We start from the raw sequence: 13,669 nt of genomic DNA on the forward strand, positions 1-13,669 counted from the left end.
AAGTAGGTTTCGTACTTCAAGGTGAAAGTAATGACCCCAAACACGTCTGGTCTGTTTCAGCCCCGAATCAAAACTGCCAGAACAACCGTTAAACGGTTAGTCGAATGTGAAATGTGGTTGGGGAACTAATAGAAACAGGGGAAAGGGTAATACATCATAATACCTGCTCTCGTTCAGGTAAGCCACATGTCAGTTGTTGTCACGCGCAGTCAAAGTGGCTTGACGCGTGGCAACAACTGTCAATAAAACATACCCTCTCTGACAAACTCTGTATCGGGCCCTAATTCTCTTGCCTGCCTCCAGTTTGTTCTTATGATTCTAGATTTGGGGTTTCCCTGACTTGACATGCTCCTCCAGATCTCATGGTGTCAATAAAACCCTCCTATATTTGGAATTCGGCTTCCTTACACAGATATACTTTCTATGGACTTATGTATCTTTATATTTATTACTTTACTCCAAATTCAGCATCTCTAAATGCACTACCCTATATCTCACCCTATACCTCTCTTAATATGTCCTCTACCTCCACTCTCTCCCTCATCCCAAACCCCATTCTACTCCTACGATCCCCAAAATATCCCTTTCTAGACTCTTCCCTTTTCTACCCCGACTTGCATCATTTTATTCTTCTTTTACTATTCAGAGCTCCCAAACAAGCCTTACAAAACCCTTCCCTCTGACTCTTCCCCCCTCCACCTCCCCTTTACTCATCCCAAACCTCCTCCTTTTGCTATGAACTAAAAAAAAGACAAATCTAAATCCTTCCCTCTTCTATCTCTCCACTATCCTTTTGAATCCAAATAACAGACTAACGTGTCAACCACTCAAATTAATTTCATATTTCCCTATACAAATTCACTACTAATCCTTTTTGGATTGCTACCCACTGAAAAGCACTTCAACTCCTCATTAGGCGTAGCAAGCACTATGCAAATGCAAACCCTTCCCTCTTCTGTCCCTTTAATATTCTTTTTCAATACAAATAACAAATTTGCATGTCTACCACTCAAACTCATTTCATATTCCCCTATACCAATTTCCCCACTAAGCCCTACTAAACCTCTGACTCTTCCCCACCACCTCCCCTTTACTCATCCCAAACCTCCTCCTACTACTATGAGATGAAAAGGAAAAAAATCTAAATCCTTCCCTCTTCTATCCCTCCACTATCCTTTTCAATCCAAATAACAGACTAACATGTCAACCACACATTAATTTCATATTTCCCTATACTAATTCCCCACTAATCCTGTTTAGGTTCCAGAGTAGCTGCAAACTTCTGAAAAGCACCACAATACCCCCATCAGGCGTAGCAAGCTCTATATAAATGCAAACCCTTCCCTCTTCTATTTCTCCACTATCCTCTTCAATCCAAATAACAGACTAACATGTCACCGCTCACGTTAATTTCACTTTTCCCTACACTAATTCACCACTAACCCTTTTTACTTCCGGAGTAGTGTGTTACTCATTGAAAAGGCGATTGGGTGCATCGGCAGGGATAGTAAGCACTATATAAATGCAGTTACAATTACTTCAGCATTAATTATCCGCACAAAACAAACTAGTTACATTGTCTAGCTCTTTGGAATCAAACGGTAAGAAATCCTTAAGATCTTTCATTTGTTTGATGACGTTCAAGAACTACACTTCAACCTATTTTGAGTGCATTACGGTTTCTCCAACTGTATTTAAATGAAGCTACTATCTTGCAGTTTTTCCTAAAACAGCAGGTATTTTTCATTCCACATTTCATCCCTCTGAGAGATGCACAGCACACAGGGATCTTAAAGGATCTAGAAGAGTGTGTTCTGTTACAGAAACAATTGTAAATGAGCTAATTCCCAGCGCACACCAACCTCACTTTTTTCCTTTTTTCCCCCTTTGATAGCACACAACAAAGGCTTCCAGCAACATGTCAGGGCGACTTCTTGTTCCCGGGCAGCTCCGCACTATTTTGTTGAAAAAAAATTCTATCTGTGTGTGAATCTTGCTTCCAGAAAGAAAGTTACTATCATAGGGGGTTTTGATAGGGACTCGTGTCTGGAAGGAATTATACCGTGGAAAGATTGTAACTGCTCCACCCAAATCCGGCTGCAGCACGTGTATAAATGGCTTTCTTTGGAAGTAATTCAACCATATCCTGATTTCAGGCATTCAGCGCCAGCAGGCTTTCAGCACCTTTGTGTTCCCCACAAAACAAAACATCTGAGCCCCACCCCTTGGTAACTGCATAGCTTCTGTCCCAGGAGACCTCCAGCCCGGAAGACATCTCTGTCCAATCTGTGGGCCTTAAAGGCTGATGTTGTATTCTTGTTAGTACATTTAGATGCAGTGCGCACTGTTGAACTGTGTGTCTCTTCAGTAACATCTTTGACTTAGAATGATGTCAAAATGAAAACAGCATTTTGGGTGAAGTTAAAACACTTTCAAGAGAACACATTTAGCATGTCTATTTTTTTTTTACTTCTCCTTTACTACCTTACATAATGGTGAATGTGGTTTTTGATACTGTGGGTGTCTCCTCTACATCGTTGGTCATTAAAATGTTTGCACTGAACTCCTCCGAGCCCCACAGTTTCTTGGGAAGGTTGCACATCTGGAGAGCTACTGTGTCTCACTCCAGGAGAGACATGTAGCCCAAGTTAACATCAGTTCGACTGGCTGCAAACTGGCTACAGGACGGAGAGGTGACAAGTATTTGCAATGCAATAGGTTTTGCATTTACGAGAGCTTGAGCTATTGGCATTGCAAATATTTGTTTTGGTGTCAAAGCCCCCATGCTGCACTTTCTCTTTCATGAATGCTTTGCCCATTTCTCTAAAAAAGCGGTGTCTAACAAAAGGTGCGCAGCTGCCATAAAAGAGAAATCGCGGCATGGGCGCTTTTACAATAAAAAAAGCCTCTGTTTGTCAAACAAATGCGCTTTTTTTGTAAAAGGCCCTGTGCCCCGGTTCTATTTTAATAGCAGCTGCGCACCTTTCCTTAGACACGGCTCTTCTAAAGAAAGGAGGGTGGCCTTCATGCATGTGAAATAGCGATTTTTTTACCAAAGTTAAAAGATGGGAGAAGATCATATTGGTCTTCCCTGCAGCTGACAGTTAGGTCAGAAGTTCCATGTGTCCTCTCTGGAAGAGGGCTAAGTAGACTCTACAGAATACTAAACCCTGAACACCACAGGAGGATGTTGACAAATATACATGAAATCCGTAGCTTTCTTGTTACCTGGCTGGCTTGGTAGCCAGGGGATGGAGCAGAGGAAGAGTAGAGGTATCTACTTACGGTACAAGGTTCTAACAATCATAGAAAATTCTTGAATACTGTTTTGGGACTTGATTCCTTGAAACCAAATCTCACCATGGAGGTTTTCTCTGACCGCTCCACACAGCAAGCACCTTCTTTTGGATGCAACGGCGTCCTCGCCCAGCGCCATTGTTTTCTTACTGCACTTGTTAGGCTTCCACACTACACAAAGGAGTATTGGGCAACTTCCTGCATGCCGACTTCTGGCTTACGCTGCATGCAGGAAAAGATTAATAAAATTAGAAAATGGTGTAACTGCTACACTTTAACTAAATGCATTGTTTACTCCTGAATAGCTACCATTATATTCAATAAATATATGTTCATGCTAAATATTACTTGTTCTTCCCAATCCAAGATGGCCAAACCATTTTTGGAATTAAGTCACGTCCTGTTTCTACATTATAAAAGAAGATCCATTGTGAAGTCCTGTTGCATTGCAATTATTCTCAAATAATTGCTCGATCTCTGGATTCCTTCCAGTACCTGCTGTAATTACTCGTTCTGCTCCTGCTACTAGTTCTGGCAAGCCTGAAGGTTTCCTTCTTATTTGGGCCAAAGAGAGTAAAAGCTGAACTCCTTCCTTGTATTGACCACAGAGAGTTAAATCTGGTGATTGTTAAAGACCGATAGCCCTTGCCTCTAATATCAGATATCTTGAAAGCCGTCCAAGGAGCTAAAGTCTTTACCAAACTAGACCTAGGAGGAGCAAATCACCGGATTATACACGTTAGGCATTTTGAGTATCTTGTAATCCTGTTTGATCTTTGCTATACCCCAGTTGTTTTACAACGTTTTATGAATGCCATCGTCTCAGATCTGATTCTTCAAGCTATGATTGTTTACCTAGACAATATCCTGGTATTTTCTGATATCCCTGCAGAACATCCTAATCATGCCAAATAAGTCTTGCAAAGCAAGTTGCTGGCCAAACCTGATAAGCGCATATTCGAGAATGACTGTGTAGACTACTTAGGGTATGTCCTTTTATCAAAGGGAATTGCCATGGATACTCAGAAGATTCAAGCTATATTTACTATCCTGTTATTTCCTCAGTGAAAGAAACAGAGTTTTTTCCGTCTGATGAACTCTTATCACAAGTTCAAGGGTTTCTCTAAACTTGTTTTACCAATCACAGATCTGCTAAAGAAGAACAAATCCCTCATTGCAATAAGGATGTGTAAGGAATTGGGTTAGTAGTTGAGGGGTGAGACCCATAATAAAGTAATAAACATAATCCTTGTCAGGATGGACCACACCACTCACTAAATAAACCTGTGCTTAACACTCTGGTAGCTTGTGCCAAAAAAGCCAGGCTTAACTTATAGGCAATATGTAAAGTATTTATGTAGTAAACAAACAGTAATAAAACACAACAGAAGAACAATCCCACAATAATTTAGAAAATTAGAGAAACATTCAATAAATAGAATGACACAAAAATGTATTAAATTCTAGAAGTAGAACAGAGTTATGAATTTTAACATGTTTAATGAACTCTAGCATCTAAAAGTTCAAGTACCAACTGCCGGCATCTAGCCACACCAAGACCGGGGCAAAGTCCTAAGCTAAGGCAGACCACAATGTAGTGGTGATCGGATATTCTAGGTGGATTGGACCCGCCTCAGCTTACCTATGGATTGAAGAAAAGCCCAGGAGAAAGTAGAGTTTGGTAAAACTGGAGTTATGAATTTTTAAATTTTAAGTGAAAAGAGCACCATGAAGCCCAAAGAGCCAATTGCAAATATGTGGTCACGCAGAACTAGGCAAAAGTCACATGTTCACACTGACTGGGATGGAGGGCCTGCGGATTACAGAGACCAGGTTTGTCCTGGTGAGGAATTTACCTTCTCATAGCTCAAGTCTATGCAAGGAGCGTCCACTGGAGCTTCACATTGATGGGGGCCTCGAGGAGGTATGTGTCGGTGGGAGGAGAGGTTGGCGCTCAAGCTTTGCATTGGTGGTTGTCACGGTCGGTTGCTGTTTGGCACAAACAGCATGTCGTCATCAGATACTCTGATGTCAGCCAAGGATCCAGGACCAGGGCCACCTCATGGGGATCAGGACTCACACCAGCAGAGGCCAGCAGCAGGGCTCAGGCAGGTCCAGTTGGTGTTGGTCAGTTGGCATTTGCAGGAAGCTTGTGGTATCCCTATAGCATGAACAGGAGGTCAGCCAACTGACGCTTGGAGTCACTTCTGGGAGTCCTGGGTTCAACACAAGCAGTCTATCTTCCTTCTTCAAACAGGACGCCCTTCTTCTGAATCCTTCACAGGTCTGGGAGCGTTCTGAGAAGAGGTTCTGAGGGTGCCATCCATATATGCAGTGCCAGTCTGTGGGTGGGTTCTGCCCCCTTTTTTAACCTCCTGAGTCCCTGGGTTTGGCTCTAGTCTGTCTTCGGGATGAAAGGCAGGCAGGTATAGGTGTGCGCTGCATTTCTCAGTGGTAGAGCGGGCACCCTTAGAATTCAGAAAGGGAGTGGGCACAGCTCTCAGCCTACCCATTTGAAGCTCATTAAGGGTTAAGTACAACCGCCCATAAGATGAACACTGTGCCCCACACCCAAAACACTTTTGTGCCCATATATAGAAGGAATACACGTCACACCACAGGAGAACGATTCAAAGTCAGGTGACCCTGGACACTGGCAGAAAGGCACATTTGGTTTAGGCAGAAAAATGTCAATTTTCTAAAAGTGGCATTTTCAGAAAATTAACTTAAAATCAACTTTACCATTACAGAGCATTTTAACTTAAAATTCAAATGAGTGGAAGAAGTATTTCACTGTCTGCTCCCATACTGAAGATATCACTTATCAGATGTAACAAGGTTATCCAATGTATCTACGGGAGAAATAGCCTTGCTACGGCAAAAAATGTTTTAGAGAGTTTTTCACTGTCAGGACTTGTAACACGTAAGTACACATGTCCAATTTTTTAAATACCAGACATTTTGTCCAAGGAGCTGTTAAGGTCTACCATAGGACTTAGAAGTATTAAAAAGAAAGGTTTAAGCCTGGCAAAAAGATGTATTTTTCCAGGTCGAAATGTCAGTTTCAAACTGCTCTACAGGCTGTAGTGGTAGGCGTGAGCTTTGTTTTCAAGGGCTCCTTTAGTGAGTGGCACGAGTGCTGCTGCCCACTAGTAGCATTCAATGTACAGGCCCTGAGTACATGTAGGTTTAGAGTTTCAAAGATGGGGTCCACAAATGAAGGGAAGGGCTACCCATGGGTCAGTCCAGTGGCTCAGTAGAGTGTTGACAGAGAGTGTGGTATAGAACTGACACCTTAGCAGAGAAGCCCTTCAAAGTATTGATTAGTCTACCCTGGCTTTTGGCTGGAGGGGGTCATGTTGGAAATGGTCCTTCCTTCAGGGTCACCCCTGATTTTTGCGTTTCTTTTTCTTCTATTGCCGAACTTGCTTTTGTTGGCTTTTAGGACTCTGTGCACTTTTACCCTGCTAAACAGTGAAAACATGTTTGCGCTCTCTTCCTAAAACATTGCAAATTTGACCTACACCTGATTAGTAAATTTAATGTACCTGTAAGTCCCTAAGAAATGGTACAACCTGTACCCAGGGCCTGTAAATTAAAATCTACTAGTGGGCAGCAGCACTCATTGTGCCACCCACTAAAGAAGCACTGTAAAACATGTCTCAGGTCTGCCACTGCAACCTGTAATGCATTTTTAAACTGCCAGTTCTACTGGCAAAATAAACTGCCAGGCCTAAACCTTCCTTTTCAAAACTTATAAGTCACCACTGAGATAGGCCTTAGGAGGCATGGTATTTAAAAAGTAGGGCATTTGTGTTTAAATGTTACATGTACTCCTAGTGTCATTTCTCACTGCTGCAATGTCTATCTCTCCTGGGGAAATATACCTTTTTAGGGGTACACTCGTGCAGGATCACTGTTTAGTCCACGAGTTCAAAAACCAACAAAGCAGAGATCAGCACTGGAGTAGGAAATAAATAACAAGTTTATTAATAACTCATGTGTGGGACCACGTCCACACAGCACTCTCAAGTGCTGCCTGAGGTAGTACACTGAAGTCATAAGTCACAGAACACAGGGCTTTTATACAGTTTTTCTGCAGTGTGAGCATGTGAACAGGAATGCAACATTTTCAGAAATAGTTATCACCAAACAAGGGCAGATGAAAACTAAATGGTCAGCAAAGTGGGAGGAGGGCAGGAGTGCTATGGCAGCAGAAATAATTGACAGTTAACAGATGTACTGGCAGCTACAACTCTCAGTACGTACATTGCTTTTATCTGAGTCAGGAAGTCAACTAAAATAGATAGCAAAGGCAGAGTGAAAAGACAAAAAAAATACGAAGTAAACTTCACAGCCAAAATGGCTGTAGCTTATGCCAAGTAAAATATTACACATTTACCACACTCCCATAGATTAACAATGGGTTACCTTATTGCATTTAATAAGTGCTAAGTTCTGATTGGGAGCAGATAGAGATGTGCTATTTACACAAAAAGTAATTTTAATTTTAAATGATTTTTCAATGGTGAAGTTGGATTCTAAGTTACAATTTTGAAAATGCCACTCTTAAAAAGTTTTACAGCAAAGAAATGATGGACGGAATGCTGACAATGCAACCATTCTCCCCCAGTCAAGTGATCTGGGTTAAATCGATCGTTCTTTTGCCCACTAGGCCACCCCGGTTTGGACTGGATTCAAGCTAGCCTGGCTGATGAAGGGTGATGCCCTGAAACCAGTCCCAGGATGCTTGTTTCTGGTCCAGGGAGGATCTGGCTTGCCAGTTCGGGATGGACTGTTCCCACAAAGAACAGGGTCAAGACTGATTTGCATATGACTGGGTCCAAACTGGGATGGTGTGGTGAGCAAAAGAATGATAGATTTAACCTAGATCCTTGTGACTGGAGGTGAATGTTTGCATTGTCCAGCATTCCGTCCATCAATTGTTTCTTCTGCATAGATCATCCTAAGTGGGAAGGGTATGCCCAGACGTGGGTTCCGTGCTCACGACACCACTGGATTCAACCTAACCTGGCTGATGAAAGGTGATACCCTGAAACCGGTCCCAGGATGATTGTTTCCGTTCCAGGGAGGACTTGGCTTGCCAGTTTGGGCTAGACTGTTCCCACAAGAAACAGGGTCAAGTCTGATTTGTATAAGGCTGGGTCCAAACTGGGGTGGTGTGGTGAGCAAAAGAATAATGGATTTGACCCATCTCCTTATGACTGGGGGTGAATGTTTGCATTGTCCATCATTCCGTCCATCAATTGTTCTTTTGCATAGATCACCCTAAGTGGGAAGGGTATGCCCAGATGTGGGTCCTGTGCTCACTACACCACTGGATTCAACCTAGCCTGGCTGATGAAGGGTGATGCCCTGTAACCGGTCCCAGGATGCTTATTTCCGGTCCAGGGAGGACCTGGCTTGGCAGTTTGGACTGGACTGTTCACACAAGGAACAGGGTCAAGACTGATTTGCATATGGCTGGGTCCAAACTGGGGTGGTGTGGTAAGCAAAAGAATGATGGATTTAACCCAGACCCTTGCAACTGGGGGTGAATGTTTGCATTGTCCAGCATTCCGTCCATCAATTGTTTCTTTTGTTTAACTTTTACAAAGTTGGCATTTTCTTGTCAAAACCAAATGTGCCTGTCTGCCAGGGTTCTTGGTTGCATGACTGAAAGGCTTTGCTGTTGGGGTTTGCGTATTACTTCCAGACAGTGAGACAGAGGAAACCTGAGGTATGAGGGGAGAAGATCCTACTAACAAAATGGCAGGGGGAGGTGCCCCTTGACCTAGTTACATTTCAATGGGCTTTGCCTGCAACACACTGAAAGGAACCTGACACTTGGCGTGTTCTACTTTTTGTCACCCTGGACAGTAAGAGCCTGGCCAGGGAAGAATTGAAAAGGACCAGTGTTGGGGTAGGCCAGGGAATTGCTCCACACAAAGGTTGGAACCCAGTAAAAAAATGGACCCCCAGAACCATTCATCAGAACACTCCTGGATCTGTGGAAGCAACAACTGGCTCTTTGCACTACAGCAATAAACATCTGCGAATTTCTCTCCACACAAAAAGCCACCTCCTCAAGTTCTCCTTCGAAGCAAACAAAACTCTCCTCACCAGATTTGAGAAGGTAGCTCTTCAGTGAAACTAACCTGCCCCTGTATTCAACTCGCACTACATTGCGGTTGGCCTGAACTTGTGACTTTCCCCAGCCTAGCGCAACCAGATAATCATGAGTGGGGCTTTCTGCTCCTTGATGCTAATTTCACTAAATCTTTAGATATTAATATCTATGATTCTACTGATTTCTCCATTGCCCACAGGGTCCGAGGCCCAGCTCTTCCTGTGTTTCTCCAGCCCAGAGTCTCCACTGACCCAAGTATGTTTCCAGCCAAGTCTCTTCACTGTCCAGGTCTCTTCACTGTCCAAGTGTCTTCACGGTCCAAGTGTCTTCAAGGTCCAAGTGTTTTCATGGTCCAATGGTCCTTATGAGCCAGGCGTATATGGCTCCAGTTGTCTCTGTAGCTCAGGGGACTGATAAGTCGAAGTATTGCACCACTTCAGCCTGACACAGTTATTGTGCTGTGTGGTATAGAGCAGTGATACTCAAAGAACGGCCAGGGGCTCGCATGCGGCCCTCTCGACCTTTACATGCGGCCCCCTGGACAGCAGCAGCACTGGGCTGCCATTTAATCGACTCAGCACTAACATGAAAAAAAGTAAAATATACAGCAAACACCTATTTAAAAGTTGATTGCAGTTAGTGAAAGGAAGTAACTAGGCCCGTAACTTTAGGAACAGCTACATGTTTAAAGACAGCCACTAGATATACATGCTTTGCTTCCCCTACACCCACTTTACACCCCTGCGGGCATCAGTGCGGCCCTCGGTCACACCATAGACCAAACTTTGCGGCCCCGGGAAAATGTTTGTGAGTACCCATGGCATAGAGCAGAGGTCTTCAAACGTTTTTGCTGTGTGCCTCCCCTGGGCAAAATTTTTTCAAGTCGGGCCCACCTCCAAAACTTTAGCAGTACTTAGGGGAGTGAAAGACTCCAGGCCTAGTGCACGGGCGGGATTACCATTTCAGGAGTACTTTTTGTGTAGTTGATAATCCACACTAAATGTGAATCTTATAAAAGAGCATATATATCACGCAATAGCATAACTCCTGATAACTGGGGTGTTGTTTGCCCCTCACGCTCCAGAGACCAGACCGAATGCAACTGCACCTGTTGCACTAATGATAGCTGTAGCTCTGAGCAGCAAACTATGTCCTCTACCTCTTTCGCCCCTGCCCCACCCTACATGGCCATCACTCCAATCTTGGAACAGATTCTCTGTCCTTTTCATAATAAAATGAGGTCTGCCATGTTGCCCACTACTTTGTTGCAAGGGTGCCCTCACCCTTAATGCTAGGAAGAAAAGTGAGCCTCCAATCCTCTCTAATAAATGGAAGGCAGTTGTTATTCAGTGGGCCTCTCACTCCTGAGCCCCAGTGCTATTGCGCCTGCTTCAGTAATGAAATCGACTGCCTTGCGAAGTGGCGGTGTTCTCTGCACCTTATCGAAAACATGGGCCTCTATCTTGCCCCATTCCTGGCTCTGTCATCTATCTGAGGCTTAAGCTAAGGTGTCTCCCCTGCTTCAATTGTCCCTTCTCATGGGCCATTGGTCTGAGTCTCAAAGCAACACTGGCACAACAATTGTGCACTGGGCCCCAACGTGAGCAAGAAAAGATAGCATAACAATACTGTTTTGGAAATAGTTGATGCCTCATTCCCCTGGGCCCCATGCCACTACATCTGTGGCACAAATGGTACCTACTATTCTGTGTCCACTCTCTCCACTTGAGGTTCAAAGCAGGCTGTAAATCTGGCACTAATGAAGCAAGTTTCCTTACACCACTGTTGAACATAAATAAATATCACCAAGGTACGTATATGTGGAGTTAGGTATAGAAAATGTAAACAAACTTATCTTTCAATACTTTGCCCCTCGAAATTATGGTCACAACATTATGCTCCGTCGATATTTCAGATGTAATATTCCCAGCCTACACCACCCTTGAGACTCGTGGTCTCTCGCTTCAGCTGTCCGTGGACTGTTATTAATTCACGACGCATGTTTATCTAATTTAAAATTAACTGCAGTGCGTTTCATTGCAGAGTTCAGTTTTTTCACCAATAATAGCTGTAATATTTCCACGCTGCACACATTGTTGATACAGGGAAGGGAAAATCATGACATCTAAGTGTATTGTGTATTGTTTCCTTTTTGCAGATCCGGAGTGCAAACCCTACCACACAACGCAAAAGTGCACTACAACTACGCCAACTTCCTGAAAGACCAGGGTCGAAACGACGAGGCCATTTTCCACTACAAAACCGCCCTTAAGTAAGTTGTCCGAGCCAATTCCAGGCTGTCACTTCGACTCGCTGTTTATTTAATCGCCCTTTAGCTTCCGGCACACTTGCCCTTTTCCCATTAACTATAGACATTTCTCCGGCAGCAGATACGGCCTTGGCTCTGTGTGCTTTCAGCCATTAAATTCAGCTTCTTGGCTCGTCTCCAGACCTCTTTGTCCTTTCTAGTGTTCCGAGTAGAAAAGTTTCCATAGCTAAACCTCAGGCAATGAAGTGTCATGGACTTGATGAAGTGGAGAGGGGTGTCAGAAAGTCATTGTGTGTATTTGTGGTGGTTGTTCTCGTTAGGGAATGCTTGGGACATGTCTGCATAGAAAAACAATGCCACCACGCCCCCTCCAGGGACATACGAACACTGGACAGAACGCAGTGTACCTCTCATTCACAGGGGGGAGATCTGTTGTAAAAATTAATAATTTTACTTTGAAGGGGCATGCCGTGAATGATGTCACAATAGGTCTAAAAAAATCAAGCTGACGTCATTAAACAAAATCGCCTATTTGTTGGTGATTGATAGAGATACAGGACTGGGTAAAAGAACTGTTTACTTTCTCTTCATTGAATACCCCCCTTGGGAATCTCAAAGATGGTACAATCGTCATTCGACTCCAAGGCACCGTGAAAGCAAATGCAATGAATAATATGAATGTGAAATGTGCTCATGCAATATTGATTTCATTTTTATTAGATATTTTGCTCCTTGAGGTAACCCGCTGGTGATCTGGCAATGAATACATGTAAAATATATGTTTGTGTGATCTGTTGCTAGCAGATTTCCTTGTACTATTAATCTGGAGAATGCTTTACATTTTGTGATCTCTGAATGAAAGTACCATACATTTGTGGGGTCTATTTAACCATACTTAAAGTTAACGCAGTTATTTCTTGTTTTCGTATGTATAAATGAACTACCTACCCCCAAAAGCCTGAAATACTCAGTGGGACTCTTTGAAGACGAGAGGAGCAAGCCTCTTCTAGCCTTTTCTACCAGAGCTTGGGCATGTAGCTCGACAGCTCAGCCCTGAGGAAGAATTCTTAATGGTTGATACAGGCACTTTTTTTAGCTACAATAAGAGCTCTACCTCTGACAGCGCTATCTGTCCAAATTAGGTGGGTAAAGTTATTCTCTAACTACCTCGAGCAGAAAGAGAAGGACGATGGAACCTCAATTCAGCTGCTAGCAGGAACCACTCCATCCACTTAGCTCAGTAATATTTTGTCATTTATTACTAGCACACCTGTCATGTGGAGTCTTTCTGGCTCTCTCGAATGCAACGAGCAATGTAAGGAGGAACACCACTAGGATATCCGCTCACACACTTATTAAGTGCTGGGATGCATGTGGGTAGCCATGCGCTCTACAAATCCCAATAGAATGGAATAGAGGCGTAGTGGGATCCCGAGCTCGTGAGCTGGGTTCCTCATTATTTGTTTCCTGACACCGCGCCCGATGTCAGTGGTGTGGGAGGATGTGGTGACATTTCCCATCAGTACCGGGCGGTGCTCTATATCTGCCAGGTGGCGCCCATTTTTGTCTGCCGAAATGTGAGCCTCTTTAAGACAGAATAAGCAATTGAATAAACACCTCTCCTGGTACTTTAGAGCAGCCAATTTTCCCCTCTGCTTGTAGGTGGGAGTGGTACATTTAAATTGCAGATACCTATATGGAGAGCTTGTGGCTTGAAAATCAAATAAAGAGACCAATAAAACTTGATTGTTGCATTGTCCTCTCTATAATTATTGAAAGACTAAATTCATACAGTACATACCTTCGTCAAACGGAAGTTCTAAAGCACTTTTAACATCCAGCTGAAAAAACGCGAGATGCGCAGCTAAAAATTCGTACATCTTAATATGGTGGACTGTCACTTTGCTGCTGGACAAATTGGCACTCACCAAAAAAAAGAAAAGAATATACAGATTGTGATTTTGGAATGCTGA

The 13,669-nt window shown here is 43.4% G+C and overlaps 1 protein-coding gene across 1 annotated transcript in view; it reads left to right on the forward strand.

The window, feature by feature from the left end:
* Nucleotides 1–13,669, forward strand: part of TMTC1 (transmembrane O-mannosyltransferase targeting cadherins 1) — a 1,524,654-nt gene that overhangs the window by 1,053,058 nt on the left and 457,927 nt on the right. Inside the window, exon 11 of the mRNA XM_086952798.1 lies at nt 11,586–11,699. Within this exon, the coding sequence (XP_086808924.1) occupies nt 11,586–11,699 (114 nt within the window). The remainder of the gene's footprint in view (nt 1–11,585; nt 11,700–13,669) is intronic.

This window comes from Lissotriton vulgaris, chromosome 1_2, assembly GCF_964263255.1.
Source record: "Lissotriton vulgaris chromosome 1_2, aLisVul1.2, whole genome shotgun sequence".
Lineage (NCBI taxonomy): Eukaryota > Metazoa > Chordata > Amphibia > Caudata > Salamandridae > Lissotriton > Lissotriton vulgaris.